Genomic DNA, 27749 nt, shown 5'->3' with positions numbered 1-27749 from the left:
ACCTATTTAACTTGATCAAATACTTGCTCGAGCTCAGCTTGAGCTTGATCGTATGCATTTCAAGCACAAGATTGAACGAGGTTTAAACAAGCTTAGTATAGCAAACAAGCATTAGTAAAAAGCAACAAGTTACAATCTACCAGTACCTCCTACGGCTCCTAGGCTCCTAAGAACATAATAAGCTAACATTTACTTTATGAAAGAGAACATAGAACATAATGAGTAAAACCCATTTACACATAATTTACTTATGAATCTTACAATCCAAACTTGATTCTTAATATCTCACAATTCAAACTTGATTCATAGAATAATTATTGTTAATTGATTATTGTTAATAGATGGGAACATAATGTAAATCTTACCATTCAAACTCGATTCTTAATATCATCAATTAACAATAATCCCTCACTCTATTCAATTTTTTAATGAATAAGCTTTAACTGAATGTATTTAGTAGTTCCCATACTTATTAGCTCAACTCACTCTAGACCACATAAGATCCAAACTTTTCATTCCAAACACTATTAAGGTCAATTAATTAACACTTCCTAAATGAGGCAATTTTTGGACAACCTCCAAACCATTCTTTCAGTTGTGCAAAATTCAAGAACTAAAAAATGATCAATATAATAATCTGGAAAAATGTTGAAAAACCACACCTTGGGACATTAAAATTGTTAGCAATACTGAGAGAAGCTGGACCAAGGGTAAAAAAAACGCAGATATACATAGGCAAAGTATTGGATAATTCACAGCTTCTCTCCCTATGAACAAAATTGTGGTACATTAATGCCGCAATACTGCTTATTTTGCTTGATTACTCTCATGAAATTTCCTCCCAGCCTCAATTGCCTCCCTGTGAAGATCACGAATTCAAGATATTGGCAATGACATAGATTAGACTTAAGAATCGCTTTGAAGATCAGAAAGACCAATAAACTTCAGAACCACATAAAAGGAAGATCAAATAGGAACTTGGAAATTACCTAAAAGCAGTAACTAACTCCCTATTTTCTGGGTCAAGTTGCACGCCTTCATAAAATGCATTGGCAGCGTCCTCAAACCTCTAAAATAGCATAGAGAAGGGATTAAATCTAATCTTATTAGAAGCTTCGTCATAACATATGTATTTTGAAGGGAATAATATTTAAGGAACATACCTCCAAGAGACGTAGTGCAGCACCCTCACGATAGGCAGCCTTGGCCCAGTTTGGTCTAAGTGATCTGCATGCCTTAGCATCAGCCAGTGCTTGCTCAGCTTGTCCCTGGAGAAACCAACAGAGACTTCTATTCGAGTAGAATGTGGCATCAGAAGGGTCTAGATCAATAGCCTGTCAAAATCACCAGAAACCAACAAATATGTTATCACATCAGGACTTATACAAGTAAATGCTAAGAATTCTTTTACAAGTTGGGGTTAAAAAATAGCTTGTATCTGACTCTGATAGTCAAACCTCACCAACCTTGACCATAAGTTTCTAAAAAAATGTATAGATGTGAAAATATCATCTAGATTTATTGCAAGTAGTTTTTGGAGATAATTTTTCTGTTTCAACTACACATAATAGAAAACAAATGACAAAGTCAAATGATTTGTCCATAAATACCAAATTTGGCCTATTAAGTTGAAATTAATAGTTTGAAACGAAAGCAGTAATGAATCAAACTCAGGAATCTACTCATAAGTTGTCCCAAAATATAATTCCTCCAACTTGAGTAGCTCATCAAACATTTGCACTATTTCCTCAAGGCATCTCCAGTACCGAACCTCAATAGATGTTTCATACCTCATGCTTTGACCCAATAAATGATCTTAAAACCTTTTTACCTAGGATAAAGTGATAGACCTGCACGAATCCCCTTTTCTTTGAAACAGCTCCATAATGAGAACCAGAAATTAACCTCAAACAAAACCTTTTCTAGCAATCTACAACTTTGATTACCCTTAATAATTGGTTATGGAAAGGGGCTCGAGTACAAGTAAACTGTGTGCTTTCAAAAACATGCCAAAAATGTTCCTTGAGGAATAAAGATTAAAAAAATAATTCATATGACAGTATCAGACAGGTTTACAAGACAAGCAGCCTAAACTGTATATCTCAGGTCAGAGAAGATTAAAAACTGCAGCTGAGTACATTATGAAGACACAGGCATAATTATGTAGACACAGACACAATAAAATTCTTACGAAGTACTAGATTCAATAGCAGAAGCTGGTCTATGATATAGTATATCAAATTTAAATAAAAAAAAAAATTATAATTTATGCACATAAACAAGAAATGACATGACTTTACCTGATCTGTAGCCAATGCATAGTCTTTCCTATTGAAAGCTTCATGACCTCGTGATTTTGCTTCTGCAGCTTTCTGCTTTGCCTCAGGTGTCACCTTTTAATTTGAATACAATATGTCAGTAGCATTATGAAACCAAAGTACAAAACAGCTTGCCCAAACTCATGTAAACATGTAACATCAGCATAACACCACATATGTAAACTCCAGAGAGAAAATATAGGGCAGACTGACGTAAGAAAAAACTCCAACTTCCAAAAAAAAAAAACATAATTCTCAGATGTTTGGCAGGCATGGCAGCACACTACAGCCACCTAAAAAATGAATGTGGTAAGACTTAAAGATGAGACTGAGAGAGCGATGTAGTCGTAACTCTTAAGTTGCACTATGTACAAAAAAAACTTCCTTATGTAGTTAAATACTCCAATTTTTATAGTTTACCATTTTGACTTTTTGCACTATTGAACAGTGGTGATTCATGTATAAGAAAAAAAAAAAAACATTTTTCCCTGGGAACTTGTTAGAATCGTCTCAATGTATAGTTTCTGAATATTAACTTTAATAATTTTTCTTATTGAATACTTTTGTTCTATTAAAATTGCACCATGGGGGGAGGGCACAATTTTTTTTTTTTTTTTTTTTTTTTTGTAGTGGAAGAAAAGAGAGAGGAAATATACAAAATTGCCCATGTTATTGTAAGCAAAAACTAAAGAAACATGTGTTAAAAAGTAAAGGTATCGTGGGTATTTGCATTTTGAATAGACATTTGTTTCCCTAAAATGGGTATGGTGCAATATTTGTGAAACTTCCTTAAAAGGCAAGTGGTGCAATATTAGAATGGAGGAACTATTTAAGATACAAATGGTCAAATTAAAGCCTCGACAAGCGTGAAAGTCAAAATGGGTGAAATAAAAAGAAAAAGAGGTAGTACATAATCGCATAAAAATTTGCACCATGACTGTTTTAGATTATGCTTAATCGCAGCAAACAAATGGACATAATTCTTTCCATTTACCACTTTTCAATACCATTCACCAGCAAAGACAAAAAAAATAATAATAAATTAAAAAAAAAATTAAAAAAAAAAAAAAACTGATTTTGTATGCTTACCTTAAGAGTCATAGAAAAATACAAAAAATGTCACACGTGGAATTTAAAGATGAAAAATAATCAAAGAAAGAGCATAAGTGGCACTCTGGCAGTTTCTGATGTTATGCTAAGGAGGCACTGAACCAGAAGTTCCACCACAAAAGAACTAATACTAATAGGAACTAGGAATAATTAAATATGAAATGATAGCTGAGTAATGTACCTCAGGCAAATCCTGCCTTGATAAGTTGGTATTCTTTTGTGAATTAAGTTCTTTGAAACTTCGGGCAAGCTCCTACAATAACAGTGCAATCAATCCCTGCTCTAGTAAGTGATAGCAGGTTGAAGTAGAACAATACAACTAACAACAGTTTACAATGGTATATATTTGAAAAATAGATAAAGACTTAGGCAAATGATGGATGAAAAAAAGACACAAAAGCAACAGATGGATTAAATAAGACCATGAACACTAGACAGTGCCACGCAACTACGCAAGTGATGCAACAGTACACTCCACAAGTAATACCAAGGATATGCCTTTTAAAATTAACTTCAATATACTAAAGCAAAAGCAGAATAACTTAAACTACATTATTTACCATGATTCTGTCAACCTCTTCATGCCACATTCAATTTCCACAAGGCAAGGCTTACCCTGAATCAATATGGGTAGAATCCTATAGCCATACTACAGTATAAGCAGAAATGTCTGACGAATGAGCAAATTCATTATTCACTCCCCCTTGATCTTGGCCCATCTTCAATACCAGCTAAACCATTATAGAATTTCATAGTGTTGCCACCTACCGGCATGTTACACTTCAAAACCTAGAACCCTAACTAACTACTTTTTCAAAAATGGAAAGCCAGCATCTTGAGCACACACAAAATGAAAAAACTGAGAGAGGAAGAAACGCTCAATAACTCCCTTTCTGCTACACCAATTCCTCCCTCCCGCCCCCTTTTGCACCCACATAATCATATCGTACCACCACAACCAAGAAAGGGTATATGCTTGTCAGAACCTTAGGTATAAACTGAAGCCTAAATTTTAGAACCTACGGAGCATTGAAAATTCCAGGTCATGACGTTGGACAGGTTAATGTGCGTATGCATAAGATGTACACAGCCTCACTGCCTTACCCCCCTTAAGATCACACAGGGTTAGTTTCCAAACTATCCACAGCAGGAAAAGCAGACATGATAGGAAGAAGATGGGTACCTCTTGTTTTTGAGTTTCAGACTGCATATATTGGATAATTCCATCAATTGTCCAGTTAGGAATAGATTGAACTGGTGTAGTCAAGGGAAGTAGTGTCTCAACTACATTTCTATTCCCTCGTGTAGCAGCAACCTGCACTGGCTTCTGGCCATCCTGTTTATGAAACAATTAAAGTAAGCATGAAGTACATCAGAAAATATGACAAGTGAACGATCCAGACCAAAAAAAGAAAAAAAAAGGAAAAAAAACAGAAAAAACATCACAGATTCACAGCTATATTATATATCTAAAAAGATATGTTGGCTTCACCTCGTCTGTAGCATTTGGATCAGCTCCAGCTTTCAATAAGCAATTGATAAGATCGATACTACCAAGATCAGAAGCAATATGTAATGGTGTCGTTCCACCTGCAGAGATATTGGCCTTTGCCCCTGCCTGGAGAAAGTAAAAGTCAGCAGAAGAATAACAATAATGGCATGAAAAAACAGTACTTACTTCATTCTTTTTTAGTTGACACGTTTGACAACGCACAGTTTTAACGATATCTCTAATTATCAAAATGTAAAATCATAAAAAGTTGATGTACTAAAATTTACAGTAGGAATAACTCAAACAAGATCCCACATGACTATGTTTTATCGTAGCTATAAATCACAAAAGCTAATCAAACTACAAATTGTGAATACTGTCAATATTCAAAATGTGTCAACTAAAAAAGAACAGCGGAGTAGTAGTTCTACTGAGTTTAGCGGTACCAGATTATAATTCAGCTATTCAAGTATCGTTTTCCTGTGGTGGTGGTGGTGGTGTGTGTGTGGGGTAGGGGGGGGGGGGGGGGGGGTGGCCCACGCCATAATAATGATTAATGAACACACTAACAGAATACCATTGTACAAGCAAACTTCACAAACTATATCAAGCAGACCTGAATTAATCGCTCTAAGCATTCCAGCGAACCAGCCGCCACAGATGACAACAATGGTGTTATACCTTCATCAGTTTCAGAATTTGGCTGCAAAAGGAATGCACTGATTATCATGATCCGCCCAAATATCCATGAATGTTGGCCTCATGAATCACTCTCAATGGATGCATGGAAAGGAAAACAAAATCACAAATTGTACTGAAATGAAGTTACAATATCTTAGCAAACAAAGGGCAAAGAAATGATAAAAGATTACACATCATATAAACAGCAATGCCATCAACAATACTCTGAAACAATTTCTGAGAAAATCTGGGTTTTGAATGAAAGATTGAAACTTTCGCTTTTTGATTTTGTGTTTTGAGTGCGCCGCAATTTGTTTACAGAATCGATTTTTGATTGCTGTGTTTTTGGCTCAATGCCTTACAACCTAGGTTAGCCTGACTTATATACAATACATACTCCTATAAGAAGCTAACACATCAGCTCTACAAAAAAATATACAAGCAGCAAGTACGACATAACAGGCAAGCTATCATGAATCACGTGCACTACGCTAATATACAGCAGGAATACTGAGTATGTACATATAAAGTATGCTACTTTCCTTCAATTTCAAAAGCCCAAAATCATCTGAAGTTCACTAATCTTATTGTTTTGAAATTGAGAATCATATGTATTTAGATCTACCATGTACCATATTAGTCAGCTATTGGGTTTAATAATTAATAGAGATAGTTCAGAGCAAGCATGGAAGGCGTAAGGATGGTTGGCTTGGGTTTAAGTCAATGGAAAGCAAAAAAGTGTCCTATAACCTGAAATCACGTTAGTGCAGGCTGGATGGCTCCAGGGGAACAGAAAAGATCAAAAGCAAGCCTGGTCCATGCACAATTTGGTGAGACAGTGCTAAGTAGCACGTCCATGCAGCTTGTGTTTCCAGATATCCGAAGAAGCTACTAGTTGGCGTTTCAAGACTTGGCACGCACCTGGAATAATTGGACACGCATCACATATCCACCAGTTCATTAATGCTTGATGTAACCTAGTATAAATAACCCCTAGTAGCCGGTTTTGGTTAGATTTTAGATGCTTAAACAAATTTGCTAGGGTTTCTAGAGAGGAGAAAGATTACTAGGAGCATTCCACTCAAATAAATGCTTGTAAATCACCATTGATTATCCGTAGATTACTCCATAGTGCACTTTGGTAGTTTTTATTGTAATTTCCATGTCTCTCTTGCATTATCATCAAAATAGTCAGTTTAATTGCTTTGTTTCCCTTAATTATAGTTAATTGCAAGTAACTACAAATTAGCACTCTCTAAATCCTAACAAGTGTATTAGAGCTAAGGTTAAGTTGGTGTAGGTTTGGGTTAGAAATGTTAGATGGTTGGTATATTAGCTGTTTGTGGTTGATAAGTCAAAGGTTAAATCTTTAGTGTTAAAGTTTTAATTTAAGTGTTGGAAATCAAAGTTGTGAGCATTGGTGGTTACATAAATTATACACAACAGAAGTGGAAAAATTGAGGGAGAAACTTTGATTGGGAGATATTATTTAACTTTTGAAAATGCAAATTGAGGATTAATTGTAACAAAAGTATATCTACTTACCTCTTAAGCAAAAGAGATTAAATAATATGGAGGGTTGGATTATGTTAGATAAGCCAGCAATAGGTGTAGTCAGGTTGACATTAGCCCAAAGTGAGGATTTTAATGTCAAGGATGAGGCAACAGTGGCCAGTTTGATAAAACCTTATCAAATATGTATGAGAAACCTCTGGCAATGACCAAGGTATATTTGAAATGTCTTTTGTTTAATTAGGAGGAGAATGATGATAGTTCAAGCCACCGAACACATAAATAAGTTTAATTTGACTGTCGAACAATTAACTTTAGTTGATAGAAAGCATTGATTTTGTAGTCAACTTTGCCTTAGTCATAAGACAGAATGATAAGGGTGATGTGAGTGCAAAGCTTATGGAATGAGACTTGTTGGCTTTGAAGGATGCCAAGTGATTTGTTAGTCAACTTGACAAGTCTAGTTATAAGATTATGTTTAATGGTGATTCTTTGAAATTACCAAGGGAACTACAATTGTAGCTTATGGGCAAGAAGTGGAACATTGTACACCACAAGAAATGCAACAAAGGCGGTCATGAGGGAGCTAAAGCTTCACAAAAAGTGTTTGGTTGAAATGCTATAAATACTGGTCATTGCAGGAGAACCATGGTGGGAAATTCAGTGTCTCTATGATGAATGTTTATTTGATAATGAACAAGGTGAAGAAGGAGGCACACAAGAGTTTTGCACTGAAAATTCTAAGTGGGGCAACGCAATATGCTAAAGTACAGAGTTGGATGATGATGTGCTTGGTACTTATGAGGTTCAATGGATGGCTCTTGTTTAAAGCTTTAAACTAATCTTTAGGTGGAAGATTGTTTGGGTTTGATTAAAAAAAGAAACAATGGAATGTAAAGCATGTTATGCTGATATGTGCATGTCCATGGAAGTTGGCTCCAAGGGGAACTTAATTTGGTGCACGCAAGGAATATTGAAGTAGCAAGAGCACGTCCATGCAGAATTTGGTGCACAGATGTTGCACATCCGTGCAAACTTGTGTTTCCACTTTGATGTTTTGAAACTTGGCATGTCTGTCGATTTTGTTCATTAATGCTTTACGTAACCTGGTATAAATACCCCCTTTTAGCCAGTTTTGGCTACTTAAGTATAGTTCATAAAGAGAGAATTTAAAGGCCAATTGAATGCTTGCAAATTTCATCAATTTACTCCATAGTGCATGTTAGTAGATTTTTATCCAAGAGTTAGGGTTCTAGATGAAGTAACCAGGCCAATTCAAGATGAAGTCTCATGGTGTATGTTGTTTGCGGGTGATATCGGGTGGATGAAACTAAAGATGGGGTTAATGCCAAATTGGAGCAATGAAGGCAAAGATTGGAATCTATAGGTTTAAGCTAAGTCGAAGTAAGACGGAATATTTAGTATGCCGCTTTGATACACAGATGAAGCAGGCAATGATATAGTGAGTTTAGACGGAAAGGATTTGACCATGAGTGAGTGTTTTAAATATATTTGGTGGATCATCCAGAAAAATGGTGACATTGATTAAGACTTGGCCCATGGGATTAAGTCGGGGTGGCTTGAATGGAGAGCGAGCAATACCCACGAAAGTGTCATGTGACCAAAGCATTAAGGGGAAATTCTACAGGATTGCCATAAGACCAATGTTGCTTTATGGTACAGAATGTTGGGAGAAGCACATTAAAAAGATGGAGGTTGCGGAAATGCACATGTTAAGATAGATGTATGGGAACACTCTAAGAGAGAGAATCAGAAAGGAAGTTATTCGCAAGAAAGTGGGTGTTGCAGGCATTGCAGACAAACTAAGGGAAAATCATTTGTGTTAGTTCGGGACTTCGAGCATGTAAGACTAAGACACAGGGTGCACCGGTACGAAGAGTGGAAAAGTGGGATCATGGAGAGTTTAAACGAGGTAGAGGAAAACCAAAATTAATTTAGTTGGAAGGAGTTAGGAAGGATATGAAGTAAATAGGCTTGCATGAGAATGAGGTATTTGATCGCAAGAGATGGAGGAAGATTTTTGTGGATGACTTTACGGAGCTGTTGGTTCATGTAGCCGACCCCACTTATGGGATTAAGGCTTAGATTGATTTGGTTTCCCACGGCATGTCTTGTGTCTCTATTGCACTTTCTTCTTCATGGCTGGTTTGATTGCTTAGTTTTCCTTAATTGTTGCTTCCTCTATTCCCCTAATAGTATAATAATCAAATATTCTAACATGCTTTCTCTCTATCTCTCTTCTCATCACATGGATCCCTATCTTTATTTCTCTCTATCCCTCTCCTCATCTTAAATTCCGTGTCTTCCCCCCTTGTTGCAATATTAGGGGAACGGAGGAAGTATTAATTATTGTTCACATAATAGTAAGCAATATCTAAAATTTCCACATCAACAAACCTTTCATAGAGAAAATATTTGCACTACAATGAAATTATATATAGAAAAGTAAGCACAATCTTAAGCATGGTTATCTAAACTCTAATTTAGAAACCATCACTGCCAGCTCTTCTAACCTTTCTCAAAGCCTTGGAATAACTACACTTTGGCAGTTGGCACACTTCATAACTTTATATTCAAACGTGTCAGTCACAAACTAAACAAAAATGGAAGACAAGAAGTCACTAATCATGGACTCATGGTACGTGAAAAACAAACTCCAAGTATTTTTCCACAAATAATCGTTGAAGTCCTCCAAGATTTTGTCTCCATTGACTGTCAAACCCTTAACACTTCTTAACGTTTATCTATTAACCTTCAACCTATCACAAACTTTCTCTAAAATTCAGTTCGAAGGTTACACCTTTCTCACCTCTCCTCTGAACATCCTCCACCACCTTATTGGCAACACAAAAATTAAACCACTTTGCTTCAAAGTAGTACTGGGAATAATCATCTTAAACCAAATTTCCGAGCATCTTTCATAGTTATACACATAACGGAACAACATTATCAGAAGAAACAAAATCCCCTCACTCTCTTAAACCGATCATTTTTGGGTCAAAGTGACAAACATGGTATACATGCTCTTTCCGATTCATAGTCTTAAAAGCCTTACTAATGGACCTCTTCAAGAATTGAATTGAAACATGTTAGACAAATTCTATGTCAAAAGCTCCTATCCTTATGTAATATCTAATGATTGTGATCACTGCCTTTAATCTCATCCCTACATCAAGATATAGTCATGTCATGCCAAGAGCAAAGGGGTTCACCTTCCACATCCAAATCCTCCTTCTCCAAACAACCACTAATGTCTCTTATTAACACTAGTTAACTCTAAATTGGCATACTTTCTCCCATTATTTACTGGTGTTAATTCTAGGTCTGCCTTATCTCTCTTTAAACCCTAATTAATTTCCCACATAATTTAATTATTTTCTGGTTTGACTAGACTTTATTGAGTGAATTAATAGAGCAACAGGTTAAATAGGGGTTAATGGAAGATAGAAGAAAGAATTAGAGTTAATTAGGAATTGCTTAGCTAATAGAGTTGGCAGATGTAGTCATTACTGATGGGTACATATTCACAAAATGGAGAGGAATATGATGGATTTTAGAAAGTTGGGGACGTGAACAAGTTGAACATTCATGGTTATATGCTGAAAAATCCGTTCTTTAAATCTTTTACTGGGTTATTACACGATTTGATATGGAAGATGTTATGTCTAGCGATAAACTCTAGTTTAGGGCTACAAAACTGACATACCATTATAATTATATACGTAATCAAAATCCTAAGTATAATAAAAGAACATTTTACAATTAAGTTACACAATATTAAGTGTTGCCATGCTAAATTCATTGTTAGTGAGCAATTTCAAAGTTGCCTCTCAATTCTCAACAACAAGAAAGCAACACAATTGGGCAGAAAGCATGATCAGAAGACTTTAAAGGCCGAACATGCACAATCAAGATATCAAACCAATGGAGAAAGCTGACAACACATTAACTCAAGGCCCTTATACAGCTTTAGTAAGCTTAAAGGCATTTACATTTACTAACAGCTGCATACTTACATTAGCATGGTGCTCTAACAGAACCTCTACAGCCTCTTTTTGTTCATGCCCAGCAGCCCAAATCAACAGAGTGCCAGAATCACTTTGCGAATCAACAGGAGCACCCTTGGAAAGTAGTACTTTCATCAATTCAATATTTCCTACATTAGCTTTCCAATGAACACATCAAACTGAAAGCATGGAGCCATAAGAAACTTTAAGAGGCAGTGGACAGGATAGTTCTTCTTAGAAGAATCATTAGTCAAGTTACAGAATCCTTTACACTTCTAGGCAATCTCTATCATTCTACCTGTGAAACATGGTTTGACAAATATTACAAAAGCATACCTATTCCAGCGGCATGGTGTAAAGCTGTAGCCCCTAAATCACTAGCAATTGCAGGATCTGCACCATGATCAAGAAGATAACTCACAGTAGCAATGTGCCCTTGTCTGGCTGCATGAACTAGAGGAGTCTCTCCTGCCCCATCAAGAGAACAATATTAATTCTAAGTACTTCAAATCCAATCATTGTTAACTATTAAAAGAATGGCCTCAATTTGGTTTTTTTTTTATTCTAGCTAAAATGCTCCTGCAAGTTCTCTAATTACTTACACCTATTTTCATCCCTACAAGATTGACCCCAACCCCAATTTTACTTCCTTAAGAATCAAAACAAATTTGTGCAAATGGGTGGGCACAATTTTGGTGAGGAAAGAGATTGAGAGAGTGGATGGGAAATTTTACCAAAACAGGTATGGGGCATTCTTTTAGGGACATCCAATTTTGGCATATGGAGCAATCTTTTAGGGACGTCCAATTTTGGCAAATGGAGCAATCTTTTAGGGACACAAAAAAATTTGCATGCAATGACAAAAGGCTAACCTATACAGCATTACATATTCAGCACATCTCTAGAGTAATAATTCCAAAATAACTAGCTAATAATTTAAAACAATTTCAGTCAACGAAAGTGTCACCTACACGTCTACACCCCATTTACAATATATTTAACATTGGTAGGCATCTAAGAAAGACAGAATCGCACCATCAAACGAGTTTAAGTTCTGATTATACAAGCCAAACTACTAAAAAATCATTCGACAATCACCCAACATGATGTATCTTTATCAAAATAAACTGCATTCAATTCTAGAGCTACACAAAATCATAGAGTAACTAATCTAAACTAAAATGCTAAAATTTCCCTCATCAACAATAACTACAACGAAAAATTCGATAACTTTCAAGCACAGACATTTCTAATTCACTGAATTGCAATTGTTAGAATTGAGAATACAAATCATCCATACCATCTGCATCTTTCACATTAACATCAAGTTTCAATTCCTCCAACAAATACTTGCAAACTTCAGTCTGCCCTTCTCTGGCCGCGAAATGAAGGGCGGTTCGATCATTAGCATCCTTAACATCCGCCACTGTCTTCGACAACCCTTGCCCATCATCCAATTTCTCCGCCATTTCTACAATCAACAAACTTTAAGCTCAAATTCACACCATCAATTTATTGAATAAGCCAAGAAATTAACCAAATTGAGAAAAACTTACTCTTGAAGAAATCAAGGTTCCCAGTAAGAGCAGCATTTAAGAAATCCTGCACCTGTTGCTTTACTGTTAATCAGAGAAAAACAATGGAAACAAATTATAATTTAGTCGAATTAATAGCAAAAAGAGGAGAGAGAAAAAGGGGGAAGAGAAAGAGGACCTGCGAGAGCTACAGAACCGTCGGCAGCCATTGATGGAGAAGAAGAAAACCCTAGTTGAGCAGAGTAGAGTTGTTTGAAGAGAAGAAGAGGGAAGAACAACTTTTTGAGTTTAGTTTAAAGAGATGATTTCAAACGATGCTTCTAGCTATGTGTAGTACGAAACTACATGTAACGGCGATGGTGAATGAGTGAATGACTCCTAGAATCCTCATTACGTAGGGGAGAAATCTATTTTTTTTTTTTTTTTTTTTTTTGGCTAGTTATACCGTGCGACAAGTTGATATACATCAAAACAGTGATCTGATAACCCCTGACCATTTGAGTAACCTCGACTACACAACCCCGACCGAGTAACCCTGACCGATCGAATAACCCCGGCCATACCGTGTGGCCAGCCAAGATAGAGTTGGGTGGTAAAATCAAAAAATAGTGTTTGAGGGATGGTGCTCCGGTCGAGATGTATCGATGAAGGTGCAGTCGTAAAGGCCGGAAAGGAGGTGGCCGGTGATTGTGGATGGCAAGCAAGAATGCTGGTGGAGGAGAGAGTTGGAGATTTTTTCTAATAAATTTATTTTGGAGTTAAATCATAAAAATTAAATTAAAATATCAAATCAATTAAATAGTGACACGTGTTACCTAACTTGCTAAAGCCGGTTTTCAATCGGTCATGATTTTCTAAAGCAAATCCCCCCCCCCCCCCCCCGCGAATGTGATACGGAGTATTTTATATTTATCCCTACCTTTTAAAAATTATGAGTGAACACTTATGAATAGTTTGAGGACTATTATATCATTAAAATGTTTGTTTACCTATATGTCATTATTGATATGATGTTAATGGTCTCTTTTCCTTATATGATTTAATGTTAAACAATTATACCCTCAAAAATGTTTAATTATTTACTTATTTACCATCATTAATGTTAATTGTCTTATTCTTTTAAAACTAGGTTAAATCCCGTGCAATGCACGATTGTTAAATACTTTTGAAAATAATATTGTAAAAATTATATAAATAGAATGACTTGAGTATTAAAAATATGGTGTGTATTAAAAATAAAAAGAAGCAAGAGAAAATATTTAAATTACATGTAACAGTTATAATGGACAGTTTAATATTTTTGGAAAGGAATTATATTTTATATAAAACAAATGTCATAATTTAGATACAATTTTTTTTCTCTAAGTAACAATGATTTATTTTAAGAAGGTACTTTTGGAGGGAAAATTTTTAATGCAATATTGACAAGTGTCTTTTTTTATTCGCTTTTAGTAGTATGTAATAGTATGTAATTGATTTTTTTCCCTAAGTAACAATGATTTATTTTAAGAAGGTACTTTTGGAGGGAAAATCAACAATAACATAATATTAAAACAGACACCAGGAATGACACGTGTCAATTCTTGGTGCTATTTTTTCCCTCCAACTTTAAAAACAAAATCTAATTTTTTTAATTATCCATTGATACACAAGATTTTCCATATATTTATTCAAAAAAAAATGTTTACCATATACTCCCTCTATCCCTATTTTTTTGCCCCATTTGACTTTTCACGGTTTTCAAGACGCGACTTAGAACGCACATATCTTCATTTTCATACACGTAAAAATTATTAAAACGTAATATTAATAAAATATGCAATGTGCCAAATCTAACAAGATCACTCATGACTGTGTTATCTTTTGTACATTAACGGTAATTTACGGTCAAAGTTTACAAAGTTTGACCCAAAAAATGACAATAGGGCAAAAATAAAGGGACGGAGGGAGTATATATTTACCAAATCAGAAAACCATTGACTGACATTATACGAGTACATACTATATAATTAGGTCACCGGATACTGTATTTTTTAAAAAAAATAAATGCAATGTCTTCTATGTTATTAAGGAAAATCTATTAAACAAAATAATTTTAAATAATTACAATTGATTCACTTATACATACAACGTATATTACAATAATAAGACTTACCAATTGGTTGTTGGTGCAGTGGTGATTGAGACTGCACTTGGTAGATAGGGATGGGAGGACCCGTGTTCGATCCCCCGCAACAACAATCGGGAGGGGACTGGAACCTAACCACCCTGAACTGATCTCCGATCCGAATCCGGATTAGCCAAAAGGGTGAAACGGGTGGAACACCAAAAAAAAAAAATAATAAGACCTACAAAAGTGTATATCAAATTAAAAATCTCAATTTATAATCTATATTATTTTCTTCTCATTTTGGTAATCATATTCAATCTGTATACAATTAACTAGAATTTTTGTACATATCTTCAATAATATGCTAGGTAAATTTTTATATATACTATTATATAATTAGAATTTACCTATGTTATATTATCATTCTTTTTTCTCAAACTTTATTTTTTGGCTATAGAATTCATTTCATTAAAAAAATTATTTTGATAACATATATGAAGTATGTATAAAAAAAACACGAAGGGTAATAACTTTGATGTCTATGGTATTGGATATAGATTTAATTTAAGTTATTTGCATTGGTAAAAAATAATTTTTTTTGTTAATACATTATATAAAAAATAATATTTCGATATAAAATTTAAGATAACCGTGCATGGCACGGGACTTTAGCTAGTTTTTAATGCAATATTGACAAGTGTCTTTTTTTATTCGCTTTTAGTAGTATGTAATTGATTCTTAGAAATATTGTGTGGACATTTAACCCCTAAAAAACCTCATTATGTTGCCAACTAAAAGAGCTTCCCGGACATTCACTACTAGAAATAGGCCCATTTCCGACGGAAAAATTCCGTCGAAAACACCTTAAAATCCGTCGGAAAAGGTGTTTCCGACGGAATTCCGTCGGAAATGGTTGTCGGAAAAGCGTTCGTAGGAAAAGTGACCTTTTCCGACGAAATTTCCGTCGGAAACACTATTCCGACGGAAATTCTGACGGAATTTTCCGTCGTGAGACAGGTTTTGGCACAGGCAAAGTCCGTCGGAAATTTCCGACGGAATTTAGAATTCGGTCGGAAATTTCCTACGGAAATTCCGTCGTAAAACAAATTCAAGAAATTAAAAAAATACACCGCGCCACCACCGGCACGGCGTATCACCACCTCCAACCACCCAAAACACCCCTGTCAACCCCAACCATACCCACTTCCTAACCCTAACCTATCCACAGCACCACCTCCACCGCACAGCACCAGCCCACCTAACCCGCACCACCACCCACCACCCACCACCCCCACCACCCCCACCATCGCACACCACCTAACCCAAACCAAACCTAGATCTACAACCCTAACCCAAGCCCGATACGACCGAACCCCCCAACCTAAGCAAAACACCCCTACCAACCACCTAAAATCACCACTGTGGCCACCAATAACCACCGTCACCACCAAAAATTATCAATAAAATTAAAGAATCAATTAAAATCCTTAACCATTACCCACAAAACCCTTCCACCACCATAAATCGTAAAAAAAATCCAACAAAACAACTTAAAATCAAAATTGAAAAAAAAAATACATACCTTAATTCAAGCATATATAACCTCGAAATTGGGTTTAAGAGACCAAATTCGACCATAAAAACTCTAGATCTAGAGTTTTCATGGTCGAATTTGACCTGAAAACCTTTATTTTTTGCATGAGAAGAGAGAGAAAGGGCGAAAAAATGAAAATTGTTGTTGATGTAGATGCCGGTGATGGTGTTATTGATGTCGGTGCTGTTGGTGTTTTTGTTGATGTCGGTGGTTAGTGGTTAGAGAGGAGGAGCAAGTTAACGAGATAGAGGAGGAGAGATAAAGAAGAAGAGAACGAGATAGATCGAGGAGCAGAGCACAACCAGAGAAAAGAAGGAGAACGGAGAGGGAATGAGGAGAGGAGAACAGAGAGAGAATGAGCAGGAAAGAGGAGTGAGAACGGAGAGGGAAGAGGAGAGGAGATAGAGAATAGGAGGAAAGAGGAGAGAAAGAAGGAGAGCAAAGAAAAGCGGCTGATGGAGAAGAGGGGGTTGTTAGGGTTTCTAAAGCTTTAAGTTTCTTTTTTTTTTTAAAAAAAAAAATAATTTCCGACGGACTATAAATCCGTCGGAAAAAGTAATTTCCTACGGAAATATCCGTCGGAAAACACATATTTTCAGACGGATTATTATCCCGTCGGAAATTTCCGACGGATTTTCGACGGATTTGTAAAATTCGTCGGAAATAACTGACGGAATTAAAATCCGTCGGAAAATTTGATTTTTCCGACGGAATAATGGGTCCGTCGAAACCAGTCCGTCGCTATTTCCCTGTTTTCTAGTAGTGATTACTTGTAACACCCTAGAAATTCTTTTTCCTTAAAATACCTGTTTCCCCTTTTTTTAAAATACGAAATAGGAAAATCTAAGACATTACCGCCACCGTGAAAACGGCTAAGGCAACTATCAAAGACACACAGCGGAAGACTATCTTTGAAAACATTCAAAACAATTCAACTTAAAAAGTCAACCAAACGAAAGTAAAGTCAAACTAAAGTAAAACGAAGTCAACCTACAACTTGGAACCATTGTAGGCCCTTATTTAACCAAATCAACTTGAAAACCTTTGCGTTAGTCTCACAAGCATAATAAAATAAAATAATCAAAACAATAAACACATCATAAACTTATGGAAAACTAGCATGATTCGCTTTTCACTCATGCCCATCATGAATATGCTTCATCACCTGAAAAGCTTCCCTCTACTAGATCCCACTACTCTCCATTAAAAATGGGTCATCATAGGGCCAAAGTAAAGACAAGGCCAAACAAACATACAAACACACAATCAGCAATGCTGAGAACATAAGCGTAATTAAACACACTATCATGCTTTCACCTATCAACACACAACTTACCTTGTTGCACCTGTTTACAAGCATACAACATACAACATGACCCTCAATTAAATAGCTAATTGATTCATTTAGCATTTATTACGCATCGAACGGGTTTTCCCCCTAACCTGCCCCAATAAAGGGGTACTAACACGGAGCTAACCGTGCCAGTATAAAAGAACCACTCGTAAGTGGCGGAATTCCTGCGCATAATAATAAAAGGAAAATACAGCGTCCTGTACTCCCTATAGAAGTCATGGTTAAAATTAAAACCCCATAACTCCCCCCATATGTTCATACTCAAGGTATATACGTTCCAAGAGTTTTGGTGCGTAATCTCTTTTACTTTACGTTGTTTACATATTTTTAAACTTTGGTGTTGACTCTCAAACCATAACACAATCAATCATAATAAATCACTATAATTACTCAAATAATTAAACATACCAATTTAATTCTTGGATATTTAGTGACGACATAATATTTAATGTTGAACCCTTTTTAATCTACCTCGGTGTCAAAGACACCTTAAACGCATAATGCGCCAAAATTCCTATCCCTCGGTGTTAAAAACACCTTAAGTGCACTAAGGCACCAATACATAATTTATTCCTCGTGTACATAGACACTTAAATAGCTCTATCCTCATGCTTGTAGCATAAATAAAAATTATATGAACCATAATAAAATTCCTTTTTAATATTCCAAACCAAATTAAACATTTAGTTTAATTAAACATGCTCTCTATCATGCCAATAATAAAAGTGTGGTTCATACACAACATGCCAAATTAATTATTTCTCTTCACTAATCCATCACAAATAATTCGTGCTTCATAATTCAATCACCAACATCAACCAAATAATAAATTCCAATCAAAATCTATCATGATACTATTTGGAATCAGTTATTCAAAGCCTAGCATGTTCCTATATCACCAAATAAATACCAAGTACGCGAACGTACCTTGAATACGATCTTAAAATCGCCACGACTATATGAAATCACTCACTTGGAAGTCTCCTACAAACCAAAATTATAACAAGGCATTAAAATCTACTCCCCACAAATTTCCAGCACTATATACTCTCATTAAACCACTCATAATTTATTTAAAACAAGTTGAAAATTAATTTAAAACCCCTTACTTTAATCCCAAATAATGGGTAGTCAAAAATTCCTTCAAGAAACTTAATTTTAGCTTACTAACAAAATTTCCAGCAATATTAAATCATTAAAACTTGCTGTAAATATGTTTTAAAACCCTCAAATCAAAGATTTAAACCACCCTAAATCATATTCCTTTAATATACAATTATTTTACAAACCTAGGGTTTCAAATTTGGGGCTTTTTAATTAAAATTAAAATCTGAAAATTTATTTACATACTACCTACAATCAAACATCATGAAAATCATCACAAAACCCATAATTATAATTAGATTTAGGATTAAAGCAAAAGAATAAAAAAATAATTTTTTTTTTTTGAATAGGGTCGCTGGACAGAAGCCACGATACCACAACCGGCTGCTGCCGTGCTGCTGGTGGCGCCGCTGCTGCCGCCGGCGCTTGCTGGTGGCGCGGTGGCCCGCCGGTGGGCATGGTGGTGGCCGGCGGTGGTCCGAAAAAAAGGGGAAAGGGGAAAAAGAAAGAAAAAGAAAAGAAAATAAGAGAGAAGGGAGAGAAAATTTACCTTGGGTATTCTCCACTCTGGGCAAAGTTTAATTTGCCCATGTGTTGAATACTTATACCCCTTTGTTTCTCTAGAAACCCTCCTACCCTTGAATTCCCTTTCTATCCTTACTAATCCCTTTCCTAATCAAACTTGACTTTTATAAAAATTTCCTTTTATAAAATATTCTCAAACTTATTAAAATAATTAATTAAATAAAACTTTTCCTTTTATAAAATATTTCCAACTTATTAAAATAAATAATTAAAATGCCATAATAATTCATTTAGAATTATTTAAATACTTCACAAAATATCTATTTAAAATAAAATACGTATAAAAATACGGGGTATTACATTACTAGCCATGGCGTGCGCAAGCCACCCTATTTTTAGGATGATTAGAAGGTTGTTTTATTATAGTGGATTGGTGAAAATTCGCATTATTCTTGTCACAATGCCTTTTTGGTGCAGCATGCCACACCGTGTGGCCTGCTGCCAACTCAGCAAAAATAACGGAGTCTGACACTCACGCGCAATTTTAAGTAACCCCTAATTTCAGGTAACTCCTAATTTCAGGTAACCCCTAATTTCAAGTAATCCATATTATAAGTAACCCCTAATTTCAAGTAACCCATAATTTCAAGTAGTAACCCATATTATAAGTAACCCTTAATATCAAGTAACCCATATTATAACATACCCAAAACATAAGACAAAAACAAGTAACCCATATTATTATAAGTAACCCCTAATTTCAAGTAACCCATATTATAAATTTCCCTTAATTTAAAGTAACCAGTACTATTAGTAACCCCTCAACAGTTAACCCATATTATAAGTAACCCCTGATTTCAAGTAACCTATTTATAAATAATTTAGAATATGAAACAAAATGACACAAAAATAAACCAATTCAAAACTTAGGTCAAAATTCACAATACAAATACAAAAGAAACTAAAAATTAAAGAAACTAAAAACAAAACCGATTCAAATACTCCATGTAATCAATTCCATGTTTAACTCTACCATAAAGTGCAATAGTATTGAGTTCAACTCGGAACTCGAATAGGTCTCCTAGGTACAGAACCTAGAATTTTGCTGGAACAAATTCTGAGTTTCCCTTCTTTTCTTAACTCTTCTTTAGGGCAAAATACAATGTTGTTAATATAAGGGCATGGAGGTCTTTTCGTGTGATTTAATTAGGGGCAAGATGGTCCCAGGAAAGAATCCTGGCGATTCTCCGTTCTATTTCCCGCGTTTTCAAATGAATGAAATCCGACTGTCGTTAAGTCTCCATCCACTTATTCAGTCTTCCTTCCGATCCCATTACCACCTTCAAGCATAACCCTATTCAGTAATGTCGGCCTTATTCAGCCTTCCCCGGGCTTTGTGTTCTCTGAACAAAAATCGGCTTAGTTCCACCTTTAAGCAGTAGCCAATTTCAAAGTAATCTGAACTTTTATGGAGGAACGTACCAATTATTTGGAATCATTGATGTAATTTAATTTAGGTGGAGATGAGACCGAGAAAAAAGGTAAGTTTTCTGTTCTGTTGAATCTGAAAAATTTATTCACTTGATTTTCCAATTAGGTTATTTGATTGGTAGTTGTTGAAATCCAGAAAAAGTACACTCTTGGTTTGATTAGTGGGAATGCTTATTGTATTTCTCAGCTTAGGAGTGATACAAGCTTCTCCATGGAGCACAGAATCAAAAGTCCTCTGTTCAGATTCTTGTTTTAGATGATCTTAGCATTGCTAGAGGAAGTTTGAGTTTCGTACTTTCTCGTTCTTGTCCTAGAGTATGTAATAGAGCTGCACATTTCATTGCTAAGTCTTCTCTCGATCGCTTACAATGAACTCTTCAAGACAAAAACACTTTGGCTGAAGAATGTGATGTGTCTGTAATGCAATATAATTCATGTAATTGTTACCATATTTTGCAGTGATGGTTGTACAATGCTTGGTTACTTAATGATAGGATTTATGAATTTCAGCCATTGGATAACTTTGGTTGATTGTTAAAATAAGGTTTCGTAGGAAGAACGTATGGAGGGAAGGAGAGGTTTAAAGCGCAAGTGGAATGTATGCCGGAATGATGACTTGCAAATGGTATATGTTTGTTATGACCTTGAATTGAAACTAAGGGCAATTATCCTATTGAATTCATATTATTTTGAATTGTTCTGTTTTCAGGAATTTGGGTCATACACAACACCTCGTCTCAAGAATCTAACTCCAGTTATGTTTTGAGGTAGCAAGATTCTATTTAATTATGTTAATTGCTATATGATATAAAATTTGTTGTGGTTGAATTTCTTTGGTTTGTTGGTGTTTTAGGATAACTCGTTAACTGTTGGTGGACAAGTTAAAGCTAGAGGGGAGGTGTTAAAGCACCGAGAAAGATATTGTAGTCGGGTGAGATTTGTTTTTATTAAAATCTCAGTAGAACAAGATGTTTAGTGTCCAAGTTGTTGTTGTTAGTCTTTCATTTTCCTTACTCGTATGCAGCCACCGAACACAAGTTGTCGTATTGAGACATTTGGGAGAATTTGCCAAACTTTCGACGATCGTAAGATTCGATGGGTTGGGGAGATGGGATTTGGAAGGCTGTTACAGTTCGTTGGAGACATGCACCTTCCAAGGCAACTTTGTTATTGGTCAATGACTCGTATTGATCCATTGAATTGTACACTAAAAAGTGCGGATGGCAGGTTGTTCAATCTGTCAAAGAACCAAGTGCATTGGGTCCTAGGTATTCCCAATAGGGGGATTGCTGTTCCAACTTACAAATCATTGTCAGAGGAGAGAATGGCGAAGATGAATGAGATAATGACTCGGTATGGTAAATCATGGATTAGTAAATCAAGCAAAACCGGTCAACAATATAAGTCTGCAGGAATCCCCGTGAATAGCAAATTAATGGAAAGGGTGGAGGGGGATTGTCAGGAACACGAAGCAGATAAGTTTAAGATGTTTTTATTACTATCATTGGAGATGTTGTTATGCCCTACAAGTCCTCTAGGTTGGCTTCAGATCTTGTCCCTTCATTGACATGTGCCAGTTGAGCAGCTGAGTATGACTAGTGCACCCTTGTGTTGAATAAGCTTATGGATAGTGTAGCTACTTTTGCAAGAAGATTCTACTCTCATGGGTATGCTAGTGGTTGCGGTGGTTGCCTCATCTTTGTTGTGGTACAGTATTTTCGAAATTATTAGTCTTCAATAACCTGGACCTTAACTGTTATGTTATTAAATTTATAAAACCATTGTTGTAGGTGATGTATTTGGATCGGCTTGATAGGCAACCTGTTCAATGGGGCGTATTTCCAAGGTTGGAAGTGTGGAGCATGGGGCAGATTGGAAGGGCTGTGAAGGCTGATCGCTTGCCGGATTACTACAAGAAAAAGGGGAATTAGCAACTGAAATTTGCGACTACCCTAATATTCAGTCGCAAAAAATATTTTTGCGACGGAAAGAGACGGATAGTCACAAATTTTGCAACTGATTTTACAGTAATTGTTATGTGGTCGCTAATTTGCGACTGATAATTGCGACTAACATAATATTCAGTCGCAAAAAATGTTTTTGCGACGGAAAGGGACGGGTAGTTGCAAATTTTGCAACTGATTTTGCAGTAGGTGCTATGCGGTCGCTAATTTGCGACTAACATAACATTCAATCGCAAAAAAATGTTTTTTGCGACTGAAAGAGACGAGTAGTCGCAAATTTTGCAACTGATTTTTCAGTAGTTGGCTAATTTACAACGCTCATAGAATTTTTACAACTAAATTATAGCTGCTGGGGTTAGTTATTTTGAAACTTTTTTTTTATTGATAATTTTTTTGATGGGATTTATAATTTGTGATTAATATTGCGACTAACTCGGTAGTCCCTGCCATTGTTTTAAGGAAATTATTAAAAAAGAAATAAAAAAACCTTAGCATAACAAGGTGTTGCCAAAAAAAAAATAAAAAATATAAAAATATAAAAGAAGTAACTTAATCACTCCTTATTCCTTAAGTCGATATTCATCGATACAGACTCTTCTTCCTCAAAAAACATAAAATGCTTCTTTCAAAAAAAAAAAAAAAAAAAAACAAAAAACAAAAATCATAAAACGCAGAAGGCCAAGTTCAGAGAATCAACCCGTCACCGTCGCTCTTCATCGGCCGCTGCTGCGCCACCACTTCTCCTCACAGGTTAGTTTAAATGCCTGACGCATGCTTCCCCTTCCTACAGTCCATTCCATATTTCACTTACCGTAATTTGTCAAATGCGAATTTTAGGGTTATCATTGATTTTTTTGTCCAATTTTTTATTTAATCTGGTTTCCATGGTTTAATTGAAATCAATTAATGAAAAATCATTCAAAATTGACTGATTATGCAAAACGCCCTAATTATTTTCAATATAAAAATCTTAAGTCTGATTAATCCAACCTTTTTTTTTTTCTCCCTATTAGTTGTTAAATATATATTTTCTGAAGAAAGGGGGTTGATTGGTTAGATTTAGTTCTAATTGTAATGGGGTAATCAAGAGGAAGCCCCAGTTTCTCACCGTGAGAAACGAATTCGTTTCTCTTGGGGGCATTTTTGTGAATAAATCAACAACTTTATTCAATTGTGGAGCCCACAATATTGAAAAAGTTGTTGATTTGTTCACGAAAATGCCATCATGAGAAACAAATTTTGTTTCTCACCATGAGAAACAGGGAATTTCCCGGTAATCAATGGATGGAGGGTATTGAGGTTTGCTCGAACTCCATTTAATTCTGGTTTTGTTCTGATTGTATTTTGTTTCTAGGCCTATAAATTTATGCTGCTTGGTTGCCGTGACAATGGTTGTGGGTGGTCGCTGGAATAAGCGTGAGGGAGGAGCAGGTTCAGCAATGGGGTGTGAATGCAAGGCTGCTATATGCGTGGCTGCTCTTTGCTGCTGATTAATATTTATTTATCACTTTCAAATACTCTATTTATCTCAACTACTTAAGATTAATATTCTACACCCTTTAACACTTCTCACCAATAAAGGTAATCTGAACTATACTAAGAAGAAATAGCCCCCTCATCAATTAGATATTTCTTGTAGTCACTATTTGATAGGGAAAGATTAATGTTCACGAGAAGAAAAGATTATTGTTCATGAGAGGGAAAGATTAATATTTCTTGTAGTCACTATTAGTTTATAAACTGAATATTAATATTTGGAATTATTGTCCTAATTGATGTATCCCTTATCGGGTTTGATGGTGACATTACTTTGAGCTGTTTTGATCCATGATCACTGTCTGTTTGAATTTGCTGAACAGTTAATTAGCTTATGATTGTAGGTTGATCCTTTTTACTACGTAGTTTTATTGTTGCTTTGCAGATATGATTATTCTGGGTATGAACAGTCTACAGGCAAGGTATGTTATTGCATCACCAAGTACTGCCCCTTTTTGTTTACCTTGTATAGATGAATTATGATTTTGATCTAACATATTCCACAAATGAAGATATAATTCTATTTTCTTATGTTCTTGCAACCTAATGAGCAGAATACTTATGCAGACATAGAGGCTGTATATAGATGTCTTGTGGAAAGATATGGAGTGAAGGAGGAAGATGTTATATTATATGGGCAATCTGTTGGAAGTGGGCCTACATTAGATTTAGCTACTCAATTACCAAAATTAAGAGCTGTTGTGCTTCATAGTCCAATTATGTCTGGCTTATGGGTTATGTATCTAGTAAAGAGATCATATTGATTTGACATATATAAGGTGGGTTAATGTGTTTGTTGACTGACAAGCAGCTTTGATACACATGTGCAAGCTTTCTAACTTTATTTCTTTGTAATGCAGAATATTGACAAAATATCGTTGGTCAGTTGCCCTGTTTTAGTAATTCATGTAAGTATCTTCTGACTCATCAACAATTTGAAATTTTGATGTCATACTACATGAGGTTCTTGCATAGGCTGCATTTAATTGTTTGCTTGAATTGTGCTTTGTGCTTATAAATCGAATTGTAATAATATAAGGGTACCTTTACATTAGACCGTTGATGCCGTATGGAATGGTCAACTGTTGTTCTTACACTAGTGCAAGTCAAGATTCCTCCTAAGTGTAGACATATTGCAAAGGTGGCTATTTAGGCTTACCATTTGGCTCTTCTCTGCCCTCTTTGATCCCCAACATAACTTTCTTCTAAAGTTCTAATTTTTGATTGAGTGCAAGAAGGAACCTTGAATAATCAAAATCTAAACTATTTAGTGAAAATACATTATGTTACGGCTTGTTATTTTAGAGTGTCAAGAAATTCTGTTAAACCTTTTTATTCTTTTCTTTTTGTGTGGGTTGGGGTTGGGAAAGGGAGTAGATGCTGAGAGTAAGGCGCACACTTTACAAAACTGCAGTTCATGTATCAAATTCCATGGTGATTTTCTTTGTTACTTGACCATGCTATTGATTTTAATTAGGGAGGTAGTTTAGATTTATTGAGTGACGCTGGGAGTACAAGGGTGTATGGTATAACACTATGATCTTTTGCTATCCCCAAATCTAGTCATATCCTATATTTATTGACTGATGATTGTGAAGCATCCTTTTACTGTCAAGATTTTACTAGACTCTTGGTGTAGTATTTCATCCTAGTTGCATATCCACCTCATTGACAGAAAATTTATCACATATGAACATGAATGTAATGATCTATCTAAATTTGATCAGGTACTCACATCTATCTCATTGTTCAATTCTATTTCAAAAATAGACAACCATGTGCTAACCTGCCAACTCATTTATACTTGTATGAGAAGATGATGATATACTTACATTTGTTGGTGCTGCAGGGGACATCTGATGATGTGGTTGATTGGTCTCATGGTAAGCAACTGTGGGAGAATTATAAAGAAAAGTATGAGCCATTATGGGTTAAAGGTGGAAATCATTGCGACTTGGAGCTTTATCCAAAGTACATAAAAACATCTTAAAAAGTTTATCTGTTGTTGAGAAATCACCACAATTAAGAAGCGGATCTAGATTGAGTTCTGAACGATTAGATCATCCACGGAGGAGCAGCACATATGTCGAGATAATAAATCAATATCATGTGCTGATCAAAGAGATGCCTAAAGCAAGTATGGACCAGAAAGAAAAACCCACAAAAATAATACAACTCGTTCTCGTGATGCAACTAAGTGATTTTTATTTTCTTGGTTGTAATTTTATGAACAACTGATCTTTAGTTTTTGGAGGCATATTTGTATATCTTCATTAGTTCTTATTGGAAGTAGCTTCCTTAATGTGGGAGGTGATTTTTGAAACAATTAGTCATATGGCATAGAATATTGTTTTTTATTATATTGATACAAAATTGATGATATTTTGGATGTTTGAATGAAATTTACATTTTAGTTATTTGAATTTATGCGTGGGTACCTTTTTTTTGTGATTGATATTGGTCGTTGTTAATTATGGTATCCAAATATTGATAGTTAGTCGCAAAAATTTAGTGACTATAGATTTGTTTTAGAGACTAATTGGTTAGTTGCAAAATAATTGGTCTCAATAGTTGCTAATTTGTCACAAAAAAAATTAGTCTCTGTAGTCGTAAAAGTTTGGTCTCGTAGTCGCAAAAGTTTGGTCTTGTAGTCGCTAATCCATTGCAAAATATTGGTATTCGTAGTCTTAAAACATTGGTCTCCGTAGTCGCTAATCCGTCGCAAATATTTTACGACGGACAATGATTTAGTTGCTAAAATTTTAAATTTAGTCGCTAAATGGCAGTTGCAAAGCCGTTGCAAATCCGTCGCTAAAGTTGCGACTATTCAAAAAGTAGTCGTAAAAATGGATTTGTGACGAGGTCTTTAGCGACTAACCAAAGTAGTTGCAAATCTGTCGCAAATCCATTTTTGCGACGGATTTGCAACTACTTTGGTTAGTCGCTAATTCCCCTTTTTCTTGTAGTATATGGTGGTGACTTTGGGCTACTAGGGGTAAGCTTCAATTGATTAGGCATGCTTTTATGTTTGTGTGTGTGGCTTTTGATGTATGTTTGTGTGATACCCTGATGGTACTTTATTGTATTGCAGACCTTGGATGTGGCCTATGGTGAAAAACATCCGAGAGTGGCTAGGGACACAGATGGGCCTGTAGAGCAAACCGAGGTATATGAATTCTAAAGTAACTGATATAGGTGGTTAGTTTTGTCACCATTGAGGTTGCTGAATTTTATATATTGTTGATCAGCGGGTGAGAGTAGGTAGGGTTTGTAAAAGGAAGAACCCGACAGCTAGGCGCATTTCAATCACTAAGAACCTAAGACAGTATTGGTCACGGGATGTGGAACCATATGCATCTGTCTTATGGCAATGTAAATCCAGTGGCCAGTCGATG

General features: G+C 35.5%; 1 protein-coding gene and 1 pseudogene across 2 annotated transcripts; one reads left to right on the top strand and one right to left on the bottom strand.

The window, feature by feature from the left end:
* Positions 1-605: 605 nt before the first annotated feature.
* LOC145576354 (uncharacterized) lies at positions 606-12999 on the bottom strand. The gene is made up of 13 exons (XM_081634121.1): positions 12855-12999; positions 12698-12760; positions 12442-12612; positions 11478-11609; positions 11151-11290; positions 5537-5623; positions 4921-5046; positions 4612-4764; positions 3610-3681; positions 2301-2393; positions 1164-1334; positions 990-1069; positions 606-859 (listed from the first exon to the last, which is right to left on the bottom strand). The coding sequence occupies exons 1-13, from the start codon at positions 12883-12885 to the stop codon at positions 808-810; spliced, it is 1371 nt and encodes a 456-aa protein (XP_081490247.1). The 5' UTR covers positions 12886-12999; the 3' UTR covers positions 606-807.
* Positions 13000-24914: 11915 nt separating this feature from the next.
* LOC145575245 (uncharacterized) lies at positions 24915-26714 on the top strand (annotated as a pseudogene). Its single transcript, XR_014098261.1, has 3 exons — positions 24915-25133; positions 25215-25262; positions 26204-26714. The product of XR_014098261.1 is annotated as an uncharacterized LOC145575245 (transcript).
* The last annotated feature ends 1035 nt before the right edge of the window (positions 26715-27749 follow it).

The sequence above is a fragment of the Chenopodium album genome, chromosome 13, assembly GCF_948465745.1.
Source record: "Chenopodium album chromosome 13, dcCheAlbu1.1, whole genome shotgun sequence".
NCBI classification, from domain to species: Eukaryota; Viridiplantae; Streptophyta; class Magnoliopsida; order Caryophyllales; family Amaranthaceae; genus Chenopodium; species Chenopodium album.
Note: the sequence above shows the minus strand (reverse complement) of the source record. Positions and strands in the feature narration are given on the sequence as shown.